The sequence below is a fragment of the Dermacentor albipictus genome, chromosome 9, assembly GCF_038994185.2.
Source record: "Dermacentor albipictus isolate Rhodes 1998 colony chromosome 9, USDA_Dalb.pri_finalv2, whole genome shotgun sequence".
NCBI lineage: Eukaryota > Metazoa > Arthropoda > Arachnida > Ixodida > Ixodidae > Dermacentor > Dermacentor albipictus.
The window spans coordinates 120,679,276-120,693,438 of record NC_091829.1 but is presented as its reverse complement, the minus strand read 5'-3'; the positions used below and the strand labels follow the sequence as shown (position 1 = coordinate 120,693,438).

The following is a 14,163-nucleotide window of genomic DNA, read 5'->3' as shown; positions in this document are numbered from 1 at the left end:
TACAGTAGCAACACCAGTCCTATTATCGTGAGTCGAAGATTTGTGAGTGTGAGTTTTTTGGCATCATTCTTTCAAAATTAAACATGTGAAGCATCATTCCTCGTCTTACGCCAATTCATTTATTCCCCGTACTATTATCGAATGGAATAATTTACCATCAGCCATCACCACAGAAACTGACATAATAAAATTCCAAGAGTTTCTTCGCTCTGACGGAAATGTGTAAAATTTGCTGTTTTTGTTTGTGTTCATTTTTCCTTTTTGTGTTATGCCTTAGGTTTTATTGCACTTATTACTGAAATGTATCGCGTTTATTAATAGCTGTATTGCCCCCCGCCATGTAATACCCTCTCCTGGAGGGCCTTTAGGGGTAACGTCAATAAATAAATAAAATAAGTATGTGTTCCTTAGACTTCGTCTTCGTCTTTAGCGCTTTTTTATGAAAACTGTCAAGAGGGAGGCAGTGTCAGCTGGCAGCGGAGAGCATGACAGAGCGCTGGTGTCAGTGCACTTGCGGCTGGAGCGGTAGACTATGTGTATGTTGTAGTCTTGAATGCGAAGAGCCCAGAGGGCAAGGCATCAAGACGGGTCTTTTAAAGAGGATAACCAACAAAAGGCGTGGTCAGTCACCACATTGAATGGCCGGCCATACAAATAAGTTCAAAACTTTGAGCGCCTAAACGATAGCAAGAGATTCTTTTTCTATGACACTATAATTGCATTCCGCTTTGGTGAGCGCATGACTGGCATAAGTAACAGCGTACTCGGACTCTAGGAGAGTGTGCTTACTGTGTGTGCTGAGTGTGCTTACTGTACCTCGGTGTATGAGACACCGAGGTACAGGTGCATTTGTCCTGTCATCTTTTACTTCTTTATTTTGTCCCTAGCGCAGCTTAAATTCCCAAAGAAATGTACTTGGAGTAAACAGGTTTAGCGTCCAGTTTGCCTAATGTACACTTTCCCGTAATCGAGTGGGATTTGGTAAACCACTGAACTAGCACATTCCACGTACTTTTTCACATGCTTAGTCTGACAGAATGTACCACTTGGATTACCTTCTTTGGATTCTGCATTCGCCCTCTTGCACATGCCTTTTAGTTTTCGCGGAGCGGAGAACAGTACTTGAACATCATGGTGTTGGGCGGTCTTTTTTATTCTATGTGACAATCTATGCGTGTAAAGCAACACCACGTGTTTTTTCCATTTTTCTTTTTCCGGTGTTTTTTGCCTTTTCCTGTTGGCTCTTTTTTAGGGCAACATGTTTTCACAGATTTGCACCACCATACTTTTCGGGTACCCACTGTTTCTTAAGAGGCTTACTTGCAAATCAATGCCCTCCCCCGCAGTATGGTGGCATGATTTTTCAACTGCTTGACTGATGCAAGTCTTGGCAATGCCTCTTTTTATGATTTTGGAATGGCAAGAGTAATATCTCAGGATTTCTTTCTCTCCTCCAGTTTTGTAGCACCATCATATATGGGAGCCGCTGAGTCTTTTGTTTATGTCAAGTAGCGTAGATTGACAGTTGGAAAGACAAATGCAACAAGAATGGCAGTGACAGAGGCATGCCATCACAAGTTATTCAGCTGAGAAATTTGAAAATAAGAAGGTGACGTAACCTCTTGCTGCTAAAGGTAAAAGATCGAAGTGCCTACTTCGCACAAGTATACACTCCATGGTTGCCTGCTTTATGTTCATGGATTCCGGTGTGCTGATGATGCCGTTATCGTGGTAACAAACCACGTGGAGCCACACCATGGCATCTTGTTTACACCACTGAAGGGAAGGACGCTGCAAGTAATAAGCTTCCCTGACGATAATCGTGCTGGAACTGTGCAATGTTTATTTTCTTCTTTCATAGCCTGCACAGGCAGTTCAGCACAGCAATGTGAACAAAGAAAAGGGTGCGGCAACCATTATGCACTGAGGTGAGAAACTGGCAACACTTGAACAACACTACCGAGTGTACTGCACATTCAAAACGAGGCTGCTCACGGGCATACCACAAGTGAGAAGCTCTCCTCTAAACAATCTTGCCGTTCGCATGTGCACTTCACAACAGCACAGAGCAATGTTCAGAGGCCAGAAGAGAGAGAGAGAGCAGCCAGAACACATACCACGTTTTGTAGTTGTGGTGCTTCTTTTTTTTTACAATCGTGCATTTTAGTGCTAATATAACAAGTACAGTAAACAAAAATTAAACAATATTTTAATTCATCATGTTTCTGCTACATTGCAGTGGTTATGTGCTACTTATATTGACAGTTTGACAGTTTGACCAATCATGGATGAGTAAGTGATGAAGTGGTACTGGTGAGTGTCACTGAGTGATGATACTGTCGGCAGTGATGTAGTGATTTGTTTGTGTGATTGGCCTATAGGGTAGAGCCAGTGGACACAACGCAGGAATAATTAGAGATAGACACAAGACAGCCTAACCAGGATGATTAGAAACCAGAACTTTAGGCAATACATGTACGTTGATTTTTTTTTTGTCCTTGTCGTGGCTACTTAACGTATACACACAAACTATGTGTTGAGAAACATTCCAGTGGCACTTCTATTTGCCTATAAATGCATATTTCGATGTTGGTGCCTATACTTGATTTTTAGAGCCTCAACATGCCTTTTCCGTGTTTTGTCCCAACTTTACTTTGGGGAAACTTGACTGAAGGCCAGCCGATAATTACCACAAACCCTTTGCTGGAGTAAAAGCTGTTATTAACAGCTCAGCAGCAGAGAAGAGCATCGCTGCGAGAAGGGCTCAAACTGTGCCACGCAACGATACACATGAAGGTGACATAGCATAATTGTGCACTCAATTCACATTTCTGACATCACTGAAGAACTTGGATGCTTGGGCAGAGCACAGCTTTACCCCAAAAGTAGGGCTCAATTTGGACATTTAGGAAAGGTTTGCTAACATCTATAATGACCTGTTGCTGACAGATTGAAACTTCGATTTGTCTTGCACAGTGCTGAAAGAACTGTGAAAGGCTCTCACTGATGAATATTTTGTAGTTCCAGAGGGTGTTAGATCGCTGAATGTTTCGAAGTACAAATATGTGCCCCTAACTTTCGTGAATGTCAAGCATTCCTTCACTGGATACAGACTAATACCCTGTAAAATAAGGTGTAACATGGAGCCAGAAAATCTTGAGATAGTGCATTTTTGCCACTACTTTCACAACTTTTCTCATGATGTAGAGGCACACTAACACAATTTGCCTCACTTCGTTTTATCAAGGAAATCAAGTGAATTTATCAAAACAGGGGTTTAGTGGGCTGTGCTCCTTAAAAACTCCCAATTTATGCTCAGATGCAAAGCAGCAGAATCTCAGTGATTGAGCATGCCTTAAGGACAGTATTTGGTGCCCATATATGCCAGAAATGACAGCATTAGTGCCGGTTATAGGCACCTATAACAGCGCTTTTTAGTGCCCAAACATACACTCTGTAGCAATGACTCTCAAGAAAACAAATGCAATATAAGTAACTTAGCTAGGCTCATAAATACTTCATCAGTATAATTTATATGTAAGAATGAAAAATGGAAAATAGACGTATACAGGACTAGAGTACACAGGCGTTAAGATATACATTACCAACTATGCTAAACCAACTTGACTAATGCAGTGACACTTAGTATATATCAATACACGAAGAATAAAGAAATTGCGCAGTTTATTTTCAAATGACTGAAGTGAGTAATTCTGCTATGTTTTATGTTACATTATATTGCCAGTTTCTGATATCTTTTATTTTCTGTAAACTTCTTTACTATAGCTGAGTACTGTGTTTAAGCACGTATTGTTTTCTCTAGTGTGTATTTCTTGCATTATTTAATTTGTTACGTTCACAGTTACATATACTGTGTGGTATCGCACCCCAGTTATCTTGGTCAGTGTATCTTTTTGCACTTCTTCAATATGTATATACTCGTAATTTCTTCTTTACCAGCAAGTTCCTGCTACTGGTTTCTAATGGCTTCCGCTGAAGGAGACCAGGACAGCCAAGCTGCTTTACGCTTTTCCCCCCAGTTTTCTGGTATAATATTTATTACATATCATATAAATTACCTACCTGCGCCGCCTCGTTCCGACTGACGACGGGTCGCCAAAGGGATTTAAGGTAGAACCAGGCCATTGTTAAGACAGAGAATCGCCACCAGCCACCCCGCCGGTCTGGTGCACTCTTAGCGCTACTTATGTGCTATTACCTGCTATATCTGTACATATTGTATAAAGCTTTTCATCTCCTCTTCGTCTGCTCCAACAGTCTGTCTCTCAACACCGAGTCGAAGTAAGCAGTAAGAGGGATGTTTTGATTTTGATATGTTGCCGGCACAATGAAACTAGCGAAGCCTAGTCAAATACAGCAGCCGTTTAACACGCCTGAACCATGGGGGGACAAACTAGCTGCTACATTCCGTTTTTTAAGTGCTTAACACATCTAACAGTGTTCCGAGGGAACACGAAATATAGTGCCTGCGGCATGGCCGTTGAATCCTTTCTTGAACTTCTGCATTTTTATTTAGCGAATACACATGTAGGGTTCTGTGGTGAAACTTATATACAGGCAAGGGGTGTGTGCATCGGGTCAAAGGTAGCTCCCATCCTAAGTAGCATTTTTTTGGGAAGCATAGACAGAGAGCTGGCAAAAGATTTAGAAGGTGTAGTAAGTAAGATATACAGGTATGTCGATGACTACTTGATTTTAGGTTGTCCTGTAGACAAGGGTGCTTTCAGAAATAGGGTTGTAGAAGCCTTCAATTCTCTGGGAAAGGGCTTAACATTTACTTCGGAAGTACCGGTAGATAAGAGGCTACAGTTTCTTGATGTCAAGTTAACATTCCTACCGGAACATGTGTGTTGGTCTTTCTCACCCCGAGCTGGAAAACCGCTAATGAACTATGCCTCAAACCATTCCAGGCTTGTGAAGAATGGAATAGTCATTTCGTGTTTCCGGTCAGCGTTGTTGAAGTCATGCCACCACACTGTAAGGATTGCATTCTTTGAGCAAGTTGACAGGTTGAGAAAGGCTGGGTACCCGCTCGCTGTGATGCTGGCGACGTGTGCTAGACTAATGAAAGAACTTAACAAGGATAAAGGACAATGCACAAAGAATCAAAGGCAGAAGGATGGAGGTTCCAATGTTTCAGTGATTCCGTATGTGCACGGCCTTTCACACAGACTTAAAAAAGTGGCTGGTAGTTATGAAGTAAAAGTAGTGTTTTTGGCAAGAAACAAAATAGGTAGTGTGTGTTCCAAGGTTAAAAAGAAGTTTGAAAGTAAGGGTGATGTACAGGAAGAATGCACTGTTAAACATCCGCGCAAGACCCAATTTGTTGCTTGCGCGAAGAACGTTGTTTACCAGATTCCTATGACGTGTGGTCATGTGTACGTAGGGTAGACGCATTAACACTAGGTTAAGGGAGCACTTGTCTAGCCTTAAAGGTCACCCTAGTACGCATTTGGCAATGCATTGCCAAGAACATGGTTGCTCCCCTTGTCTTACTAGCACAGACATTTTATACAGGCATAGGAATCAAACCGCTAGGGAAATCGTGGAAGCATACTGGATTGAAAAACGAAAAGAAAAATGCATCAGCCATCCTTCTGTTTCATTGTTAGATAAAGAAAATTCGCTTCTATCATCACATCTTTAACGCATTTTATTGTAAGTGGTTGTTTTTATGCACTTTGCTGTTTTTAGTGTGACCGGGTGGCTTTTGTCCACGTCTTTTTTATCACAAGTGTTATATGTAATATTGACGTTGCTCTTTTGACTTGATGGCGCAGATCAGCGGGTATCACATGCGCTGTAGGGTGCTCTGTTAACTAGATCGCGCAGTTCTGTGGGTATTTAAGTAAGTAGTTCTTCAAAAATAAACCAGTTGTTAGAAAGCGCTCGTCCTTGTGTTGCCCCTATTCTTCGTCCCTGTTTGTTTGCGCACAACAAGTATCAATATGAATATGTTCCAACTAGGCCGACTCGCAGTTATGCTGCACCTCCCTCAGTAAATGGAACTCCTGTTAATCGGAACACATTTATCTGGTTCACTGAGGTTCCATTTAACGAGACTCTAGTGCATTTGCATAAATTACAATTCTCTTGTAAAGCATGTTATCCAACTCTGTAAAATTCAAGTAAAGATCTGTGGCCCCCAAGAGTCTGAATTACTGTGAATCAACTGCACTTTGTCTACTTCACTATTCAAAATTATCCAACTTAAAAGGGTGACAGCATTCTTACCTCAGGCTGCAGCCCAAACTTGACACCAAACCTAGCATCCCTAATGATGAAGGGACTCAAGCTCATGTTCTCACTCCCAAAGGTCAGTGCAATATCTGCATTTCCAAGGAGGATATCCTGCATGAAAGGAGGCCAAGCTAAACCTTCTACCAACCCATTACCCATGAAAAAGCACTAGAAAGCAAAATGTAATGCAGCCAGCCCATTTTGTGTTTCTCTTGCATTATGTCACACTGCCAATGAAATGCCAGGGAATGGATACAACTGCTGCCAGATTTACAACTTGAAAAATGAAGACACATCTTCATCAGCTTAATTTCAATAAACATGGGCTTTAAGGGAAAAACATAGAAAGATTTGGGACGAAGACGCATAAAGCTATTCTTTGAGTTGGCATGGAACACGACGGCAACACAAAAAGAAAGGACACCTTTTTGTGTTGCTGTTGTTTTCCGTGCCGATTCAAAGAATGCATCGATTCCAAGTAAAACATGTTGCTGGGCTGGTTGGTGCATTGTAGTTAGGAAAAAAAAACAGCAAAAAAAAAATGCACAGAGGACAGGATAGAACTGAGGTTAAACAGCGCAAATAAAACAAGGACATGAGGAAACAAATACCAGTCTGTGGTATTTGTTTCCTTGTGTCCTTGTTTTATTCGCGCTGTTTAACCTCTAAAGATGTTCTAAAGATGAACCAACTAGCCCTCATCATGATCCTACTAATACAGGAAAGAGGCTGGTTTCAGTCTCTTTCCTGTGTGCGTCTTTCTTTGTTTCTTTTTTTTGCTGGCTTTTTCTAAAATGAAAAATCAATTCCAACTTGCCCAGCTTTCCCCCTTACTGGGGCCCGTCTCCGTCTAGGCGGCCACGGGGGAAGCACAAAAGTATGCGCACAGCCAATATCGTGCTCAACAATGTGCAAATAAACACAGACCGCACAAGGAAACATGGACTGCGCTCATCTTGTCCATGTTTTCTTGTCTGGTATATGTCTGTGCAGTCAACCGTGCCAACAGAAATGCACCGACTAGTCCTGCAAGATGTCCTAGGGATGGAAGTCTCCAGCACTCTCCATATAAGCAAAAAGGCTTTTAAGGCAACTTCGGTTTAAGTATGATGATGACGGTATTCTTGTAAGAATGAGTAATTGGCGAGGTTTAATGTCATACAACACCACAGAGGCTTTAAGAAAATGTAAGTGGAAGGCTGCAGATCATCTTTGGAAGGCTGCCATATCAATCTTCTGAAATATGGCATTTCCTGATTGCATGAAGCAATGGAGGAGTGGCTAACACACGTGTCACCGTACTTGATTATTCTATACACCTCTACTACTTCACTTGTTAATCTTTCCCTGTGCCTGTAAGTGACTTACTGTAAGTGATATGGTACCTAGTGAAACATTTTTTGTTATGAAGTTGTGCCATCTGATGAAAAATCACTTGGCATAGGATTTGGAATACAGGCTATGTAGGCACAGGCATGGGTGGCAAGGAGTGATGCTGTGGTGTTTATAAGCTGCTGCTTACATGTAATAAATTTGGTTCGTAGTTAGCACATGTCTCTTGCAAGAAGTGGTGCTGCAACAGATTGATCAGTACCACCTTTCCCAATCTGCAATCCTACTAAGTCTAACAACTTCGTTCATAAAAGGCGCATCCAAAAACTTCTTCAAGGAAAAATATTCATGATGAGGTGCTCCTTAATACCAGATGCACGTGCCTGCTAACCTGTGCACTCTAATTCATAAAAATTCCACAGACATGACAAGGTGAGGGACGGGGTGATAGTAAGCATTTCTTTGGAGTTTTTTTGAGCAAACACCTTTTGTGGGTTATATGTGGCTTGACTAATGATTCACCTTGAGACACAGCACACAGACCACCAACACAATATTCTTAGATCTTGACTTTTTCAGTGGAACTGCTGTTGCCAATTTTGCCTGCTTTATGATCTTGTCTGAGCAAACTTGTTTGAAGCAAGTACCGCTCCAGCATTATGGAGTCTTGCACCGTTCTAAGAGGGTGGTGCAGTCGCGGTGGTGTGTCTTTGTGACAGCAAAATATTACCAGGACACAGTGCTGCAGAGGCTTACTAGAGACAGAAGAGGGACACAACAATGAATGGGGAAATGCGGGGAAGTACCACTGGTCTTTTTCATAAGAACACAGGGGAAGTGGATGCATGCACAAAAATGCCTACGTGCAGAGAACTAATATATGTGCCGCACATGAAAAACGGAGAAGGAACGAAACAATGTGTTATGATACGAGCATTGGAACGAAGAATGTCAGGCATAATGTTAAGATACAGGAAGAGAGCGGTGTGGATCAGAGAGCAAACAGGGATATCAAGTATTCTAATTGACCTTAAGAGAAAGAAATGGAGCTGGACAGGTCAGGTAATGCATAGATTAGATAATCAGTGGACCATTAGGGTTACAGAATGAATGTCAAGAGAAGGGAAGTGCAGTTGAGGATGGCAGAAGACTAGGTGGGGCGGTGAAATTAAGAAATTCGCAGGCACTGCTTGGAATTGGTTGGTGCAGGACAGGGGTACTTGGAGATTATAGGGAGAGGCCTTCGTCCTGCAGTGGGCATTAAATAGGCTAATAATGATGATGATGATGATGAATGTGTGACCAATTGTGGAACACAAAATATAAATCACACACGTGACCTTATCGGTTAACACTTCGTCTTGCCTTACTTTCAGAACCAACTCACTATATGTGAAGCAGCAGAAGCTTGATGTGGGCGAGTTGGTTTAACATACTTGAAGAAAAAACATATCATAAGAAGCCAACAAACACTGACAGCATGGACAACATAGGGGAAATTACTTGTGCTTAATGAAACACTGATGAATGAAATAAAGAAACGATAAATTAATAGAAATAAAAGTGGATGAAAAAAACTGTTTTTTCATCCACTTTCATTTCAATTAATTTATCGTTTCTTTATTTCATTTATTAAGCACAAGCACTTTCCCCTATGTCGTCCTTGGTGTCAGTATTTGTTAGCTTCTTATGATATGACTAATAATAATCGGGCTCCTCGGTTAACCCCCTTTCTTCTCGCTGAAGGAAAAACAGCGCTACAAAGACGTGGACTAAGAGGAGAACTTGTACGACGATCAGGCGAATGTTGTTCTTTCAGTCCGCATCTTTGTAGCGCTGTTTTTTCTTCAAGTACCTATATGTGCATGTATACCTGGTTTATGAAATACTAAACGAATTGTTACATCTCGACAGCTGAAAGTGCACCTGTTGCAGGTGACTCTGCACACTCATTTATCAAAGTTATGTTTCCATACCTCATATATTTTTACAAACTTGCAAATTTGTGCACACCGTCACACGTTCACATACACTCAACACACCTTGGGTTTTCTGTCGGGCACCTCCAAAGTGGGTGACCTCCAAAGTGGGTGAAGTCCACCTATAAGCCATGACTGATGGTGGGATCGAAACTCGGCCTTCTAGCACAGCAGCCATATGCTCTAACCATTAAGCCAAGACCCCATGCATGCTTCTCTCGGGCAAAAGCCTCTTTGAGATGTTTGGGCGCATGCACCATGTGCAATTTTCTTGCATTCTTCCTTTGTGACAGCTAGCACTTTGGGACTGCACTGCCTTTGGGATCAGTCCAAATTCTTTTGTCAGACGGATACTCACGAAGTGGGTAACATCTGCCTTTAATGCTATGACATTAAAACATACAGCTGCTTTGTTCTAATGAAATCAAGATTAGCTTTGGAGCGTTGTCTGAGAGAGGCTTGCTAAAGCAGTGTTTTACCTGCACGCCATTCACGGCCGCCTGGAAGCCTGAGCCACAGAGCCTGTTGACATTGAGCGACGGTGTCTTCTGTGGTAGACCACAGTGCAGGGCCACGTGCCTTGAGCAATACGGAGTGTCTTTTGCAGCAACCTAAACAAAACAACAGAGAAAGCAGGAAAGAGAAAAGTAAAAGCTTCACTAAGGGCTGGTTGCAATTAGCTTGCCATCTTTGTCACGAGGAAGCTATATGTCGGAATATCCTACCTAAACACACGAGAAAAGAAAAATTGTTTTGCTCAAAGTCCGCTGCAACAAGGTTTGTTACATTTAAAACAAAGAGTTAAAATCTGGCATCTGCAGAGTGCAGCAGTTTTATTTAGGCTATGAATATATATAAAAAAGAATTGTAAGAAATTGCAATATTATTAATAAAAAATTATGCAGATCCCGTGCACTGTGCAAAGGGATGTAAGTGAAGCTTTTGTTGCTGTTTGCTTTTATTGATAGTTAACAGTGATGTTGATGGCAAATGACTCATTTCTTCAGCGTTTAGTGCAATATGAGAGTGGTGGTACATGAGCATTTTTGTATGATTGCCCCCTTTAATATGTGGCTTCCGTCTTCAGAATTGAACTCGAGACCTTGAGCAATGTCATAGCCACAAAGCTGCTGCGGGGGGGACAGAAGTCTTGATTTGACGTGTGGCCGCTCCTGTAGTGTTGCCCAGATTCTACAATGCTTTAATGTGGCTTTTCGTCTGCACGCCTGCATCAGCTGTCCACTTGACAAATTCACATAGTGTTCATGTTCCAAAAATAGCAGGAATGTATTGTACCGTAGCTTGAACTTAAATCTATCCACTTTGTATGCAACCACTGTCATGTCCAGAGGTATTGTTTCCTTGCCTTCTTTTGTCGCCTTTTCCCTCCCCCGCCCTCCCCCCATCCCCCATGTATGCGAGCTGCAAGCACACGGTGGCAAGGCGGTTATTCCCTCGTTTCATGATTGCATTGGGACTACCTATTCTCTGTCTCCTCTCTACCATTCTATCTACATCACCTCTGCACTGTTGCACGTTAGTACAAAGGTAAGTACTGCAGCTTCTGAAATGCTGTTGTGGGGGGACAAGGATAATTGGAGCGGTCAAAAGGCTACTGTGGTGATGCTCAGGGAGCTACAGAGAGCACTGTGGCAGCACAATGGCAAGGTCTGAACGAGTTTCTTGGATCGCCTTTCATCTCTGCCGTGCTCCTACCATGTATTTACACGGTCTGAACCACCCCTTGATGTGGCATGCTGGACGGCGGCGGTAGCAGCAGCAGCAGTGGGCAAGTCAAAGAAGGAGGCACAGAAAGCTTCGCTTCAAAACGACCGAACCACCACATTAGCAACTCGAGCTCGAAAAAGAGGATATCCCAACTTTATAAGCTGCACCTATTTGGTCACCTAAAGCAGACAATTTATTACACATCACTTTAGAATATAACACAAATCTGTGAGTAGATCATTGGCAAAACAACTCGTAAATAATGTGACAATTTCGCATAAGTTATGAATGCATTTATTGCATTTGTTTGCTTCCTACGCTACAAGAGATGAATTTTACAGAAGTGTTATATCTGTTTTTAGTGTAGAGTTGAAAATTTATAAAATTTATGCTTCAATGGTTGTTTGAAACCCAAATTTTAGCAATATTTCTGAAATAAATAAGGCCTTAAATCATAACTTTGTTTCTTAAAAATACTACAATCTAGCTTTCTCTCTTAGATGCAAGAAATTACGTTCAAATTGGTTCAGTTGTTGCATGAGAAGAATTTAGCATTTTACATGTTGTACTTGAACGAGGGAACTAGGGTGCCTATAATGTAAAGCTATTCCAAACTTTTCTATTCCAAATCTGCAATGAGCCCTCTACGATTGATAAAAAATTTTTTGGAGCACCTCCCCTTCGCCTGTCTGTCAAAAGACGTCACGAAAACCGCAATAGCTTCCCATCTGATATGACGTTACACACTAATTGATTGGACCGAGCAAAAGAAAAATAGTTATTTCAGATTCGACACCTTTTGCCATTAACCCTCTGCTATTGGTGAAAAGGTTTTTGGCTGTACCCACTTCACCAGCCTTTCACGCAACGATACAAAACTGCAAGAACTCACCGCATCATATCGACGTGTATGTGTTAAAGATGCATTATTATGCAAAATAAAACTATTTTTTTCTGAATAGCTGCAGGCTGCTCCGTTCCGAAAGGAATAAAAGATGGCTGCTGATGATTGCTCAGGCACTGGCTACACGCACCTGCTGGGAGCATGGGTTTATTTGGGTATAATAAAACATTTTGCATGGCTGTGTAATGTTTTCGAGCACTTCCGGCACATTTACAACGTCGCTCTGCCAACTCTTCTTTACTGAGGATCCGTTTTAGCGGCAATCTTAACCTTCCGTTGCACACCACGATGATTTTCGACCAGTCACCGCAAGCTAAGTAAGGGAAAGTGGGCCAATCGCAGACGCCGGCCCCACCCTCTTCATACGGTAATGTATTTTCAGAGTGCTGGCTCGGCCCCATTGAAGCCCTCTCAACTTCAGCGTGCTCTTCGTCTCATGTCAACCATTTAGATAAGAAAGACTGCTCAATGTAGGCAATACTATCCGCTTTGAAAGCAAAAAAAAAAAAACACACACACACAAAAAGGAAGTGACCTCTTTTAAACGAGGAGTGCGTTTGATTGGGCTTTTCAAACAATGCGGTGGGTTACCTCCTGATGCTTGCATCGCTGGTTACGTTAATTAGACATCAGGAGATTGGAATAAAAACAGATTGGAATAGTCTTATGTTATAGGGCCCCTGAATTTTGCTCCGAGATAAAACTTTTTAAGGCATCCAGACAAATGAAAATGTGAATTTACAGCAAGGAACCTGGACAACATAAAGAAACTACAATGCTGCAGCTTGACTAAGCTCAAACCTCGACAAGGAGCAGCAGAGTATAGCATTCTAAGGACTCGTTAGCATAGTATGTGTAGAGGTGTGCAAATGCTCAAAAATTTCAAAAAAAAAGAGACTGTACAAAAAATAAAATATAAGCATTCAGAACTTTGAACAGTGGCTATTCGTGTCAGTGCTCAGATTAAGCAGCTGCTATTTATAATTTCACGACTTATTTCTTTTTTAACAGGTATAGTGATATGAGGATGATTGACAAGTAAATCTGAAGCAAAGGGGCATTATCTTTTTGCCAGATATGCTTTATCAAAGAGCATAATCAAGAAAACAGACACCCCACCTCCCACTGCTCCAAACACAACAAATTCTTACGTAAGCCTGCTTACGTATTACGCAAGTATTAATATTCTGCAGAAAATGGGTATTGTGCAATCTCAAGGCGATAAGTAATGACTCAGCATATTATGACAGACGAAAACTAATATATCCAAGGCCGACAGGAAAGGTTCAGCTGCATTTCAATCTGAATCCCATGCCAAATCCTCGCCTAGATGCATTCAAAACCAAATGAGAGTTTAAACTGTGCTCTTCTACGCGGAAACTACTATGGAAAGTATACTTGGCTGCAACTTGCCTGATTTACGATGCCGCCAACACAGACATCCACATTCTCAGGCTTCACTCCTGCACTCTCCAGAGCTGCCTTCCCTGCGACCACAGCCATCTGTGTTGGTGTGTGGTTCTTCAACTTGCCTCCCATGGCACCAAATGGTGTGCGCTTGGCACCCACAATGTACACTCCTGAAATTCAGAACATTCAGAGAGAGTTCAATTTTGCCAGGTTCACAAAAGCCACACATGTACTCTTAATGGGATTAGCACTCTTTAAGAACTTATCTCGTCTATGATATGTCTGCTGTCTGTATGTCTGTCTGCATCTAACCTCTCCACGCCAACTTGGGGCATTGGGTGGTCCATGGCATAACAGGTTGCCAAGGAAACCCGGTTCAAAACCAATCATTGGACCAACTTGGGTCACTGTATGTGCAACATTGGATATGTGCTGCTCATCAATAGCAAAAAAAAAGATCCTTACAATCTTTTTAATTACTGGACCAACTTGGGTCATATGGGTATACGACACTGGATATGTGCTGCTTATCAATGACAAAGGAAATCT

The 14,163-nt window shown here is 41.8% G+C and overlaps 1 protein-coding gene across 3 annotated transcripts in view; it reads right to left on the bottom strand.

Annotated features, from left to right (window-relative positions):
• yip2 (yippee interacting protein 2) overlaps nt 1-14,163 on the bottom strand; it is a 67,637-nt gene that overhangs the window by 38,800 nt on the left and 14,674 nt on the right. For all 3 annotated transcript variants that reach the window (XM_070525301.1, XM_070525302.1, XM_070525303.1), the window contains exons 2-4: nt 13,618-13,784; nt 10,052-10,183; nt 6,256-6,372 (exon numbers count right to left, since the gene is read on the bottom strand). In XM_070525301.1, coding sequence (XP_070381402.1) covers nt 6,256-6,372; nt 10,052-10,183; nt 13,618-13,784 — 416 coding nt within the window. The remainder of the gene's footprint in view (nt 1-6,255; nt 6,373-10,051; nt 10,184-13,617; nt 13,785-14,163) is intronic.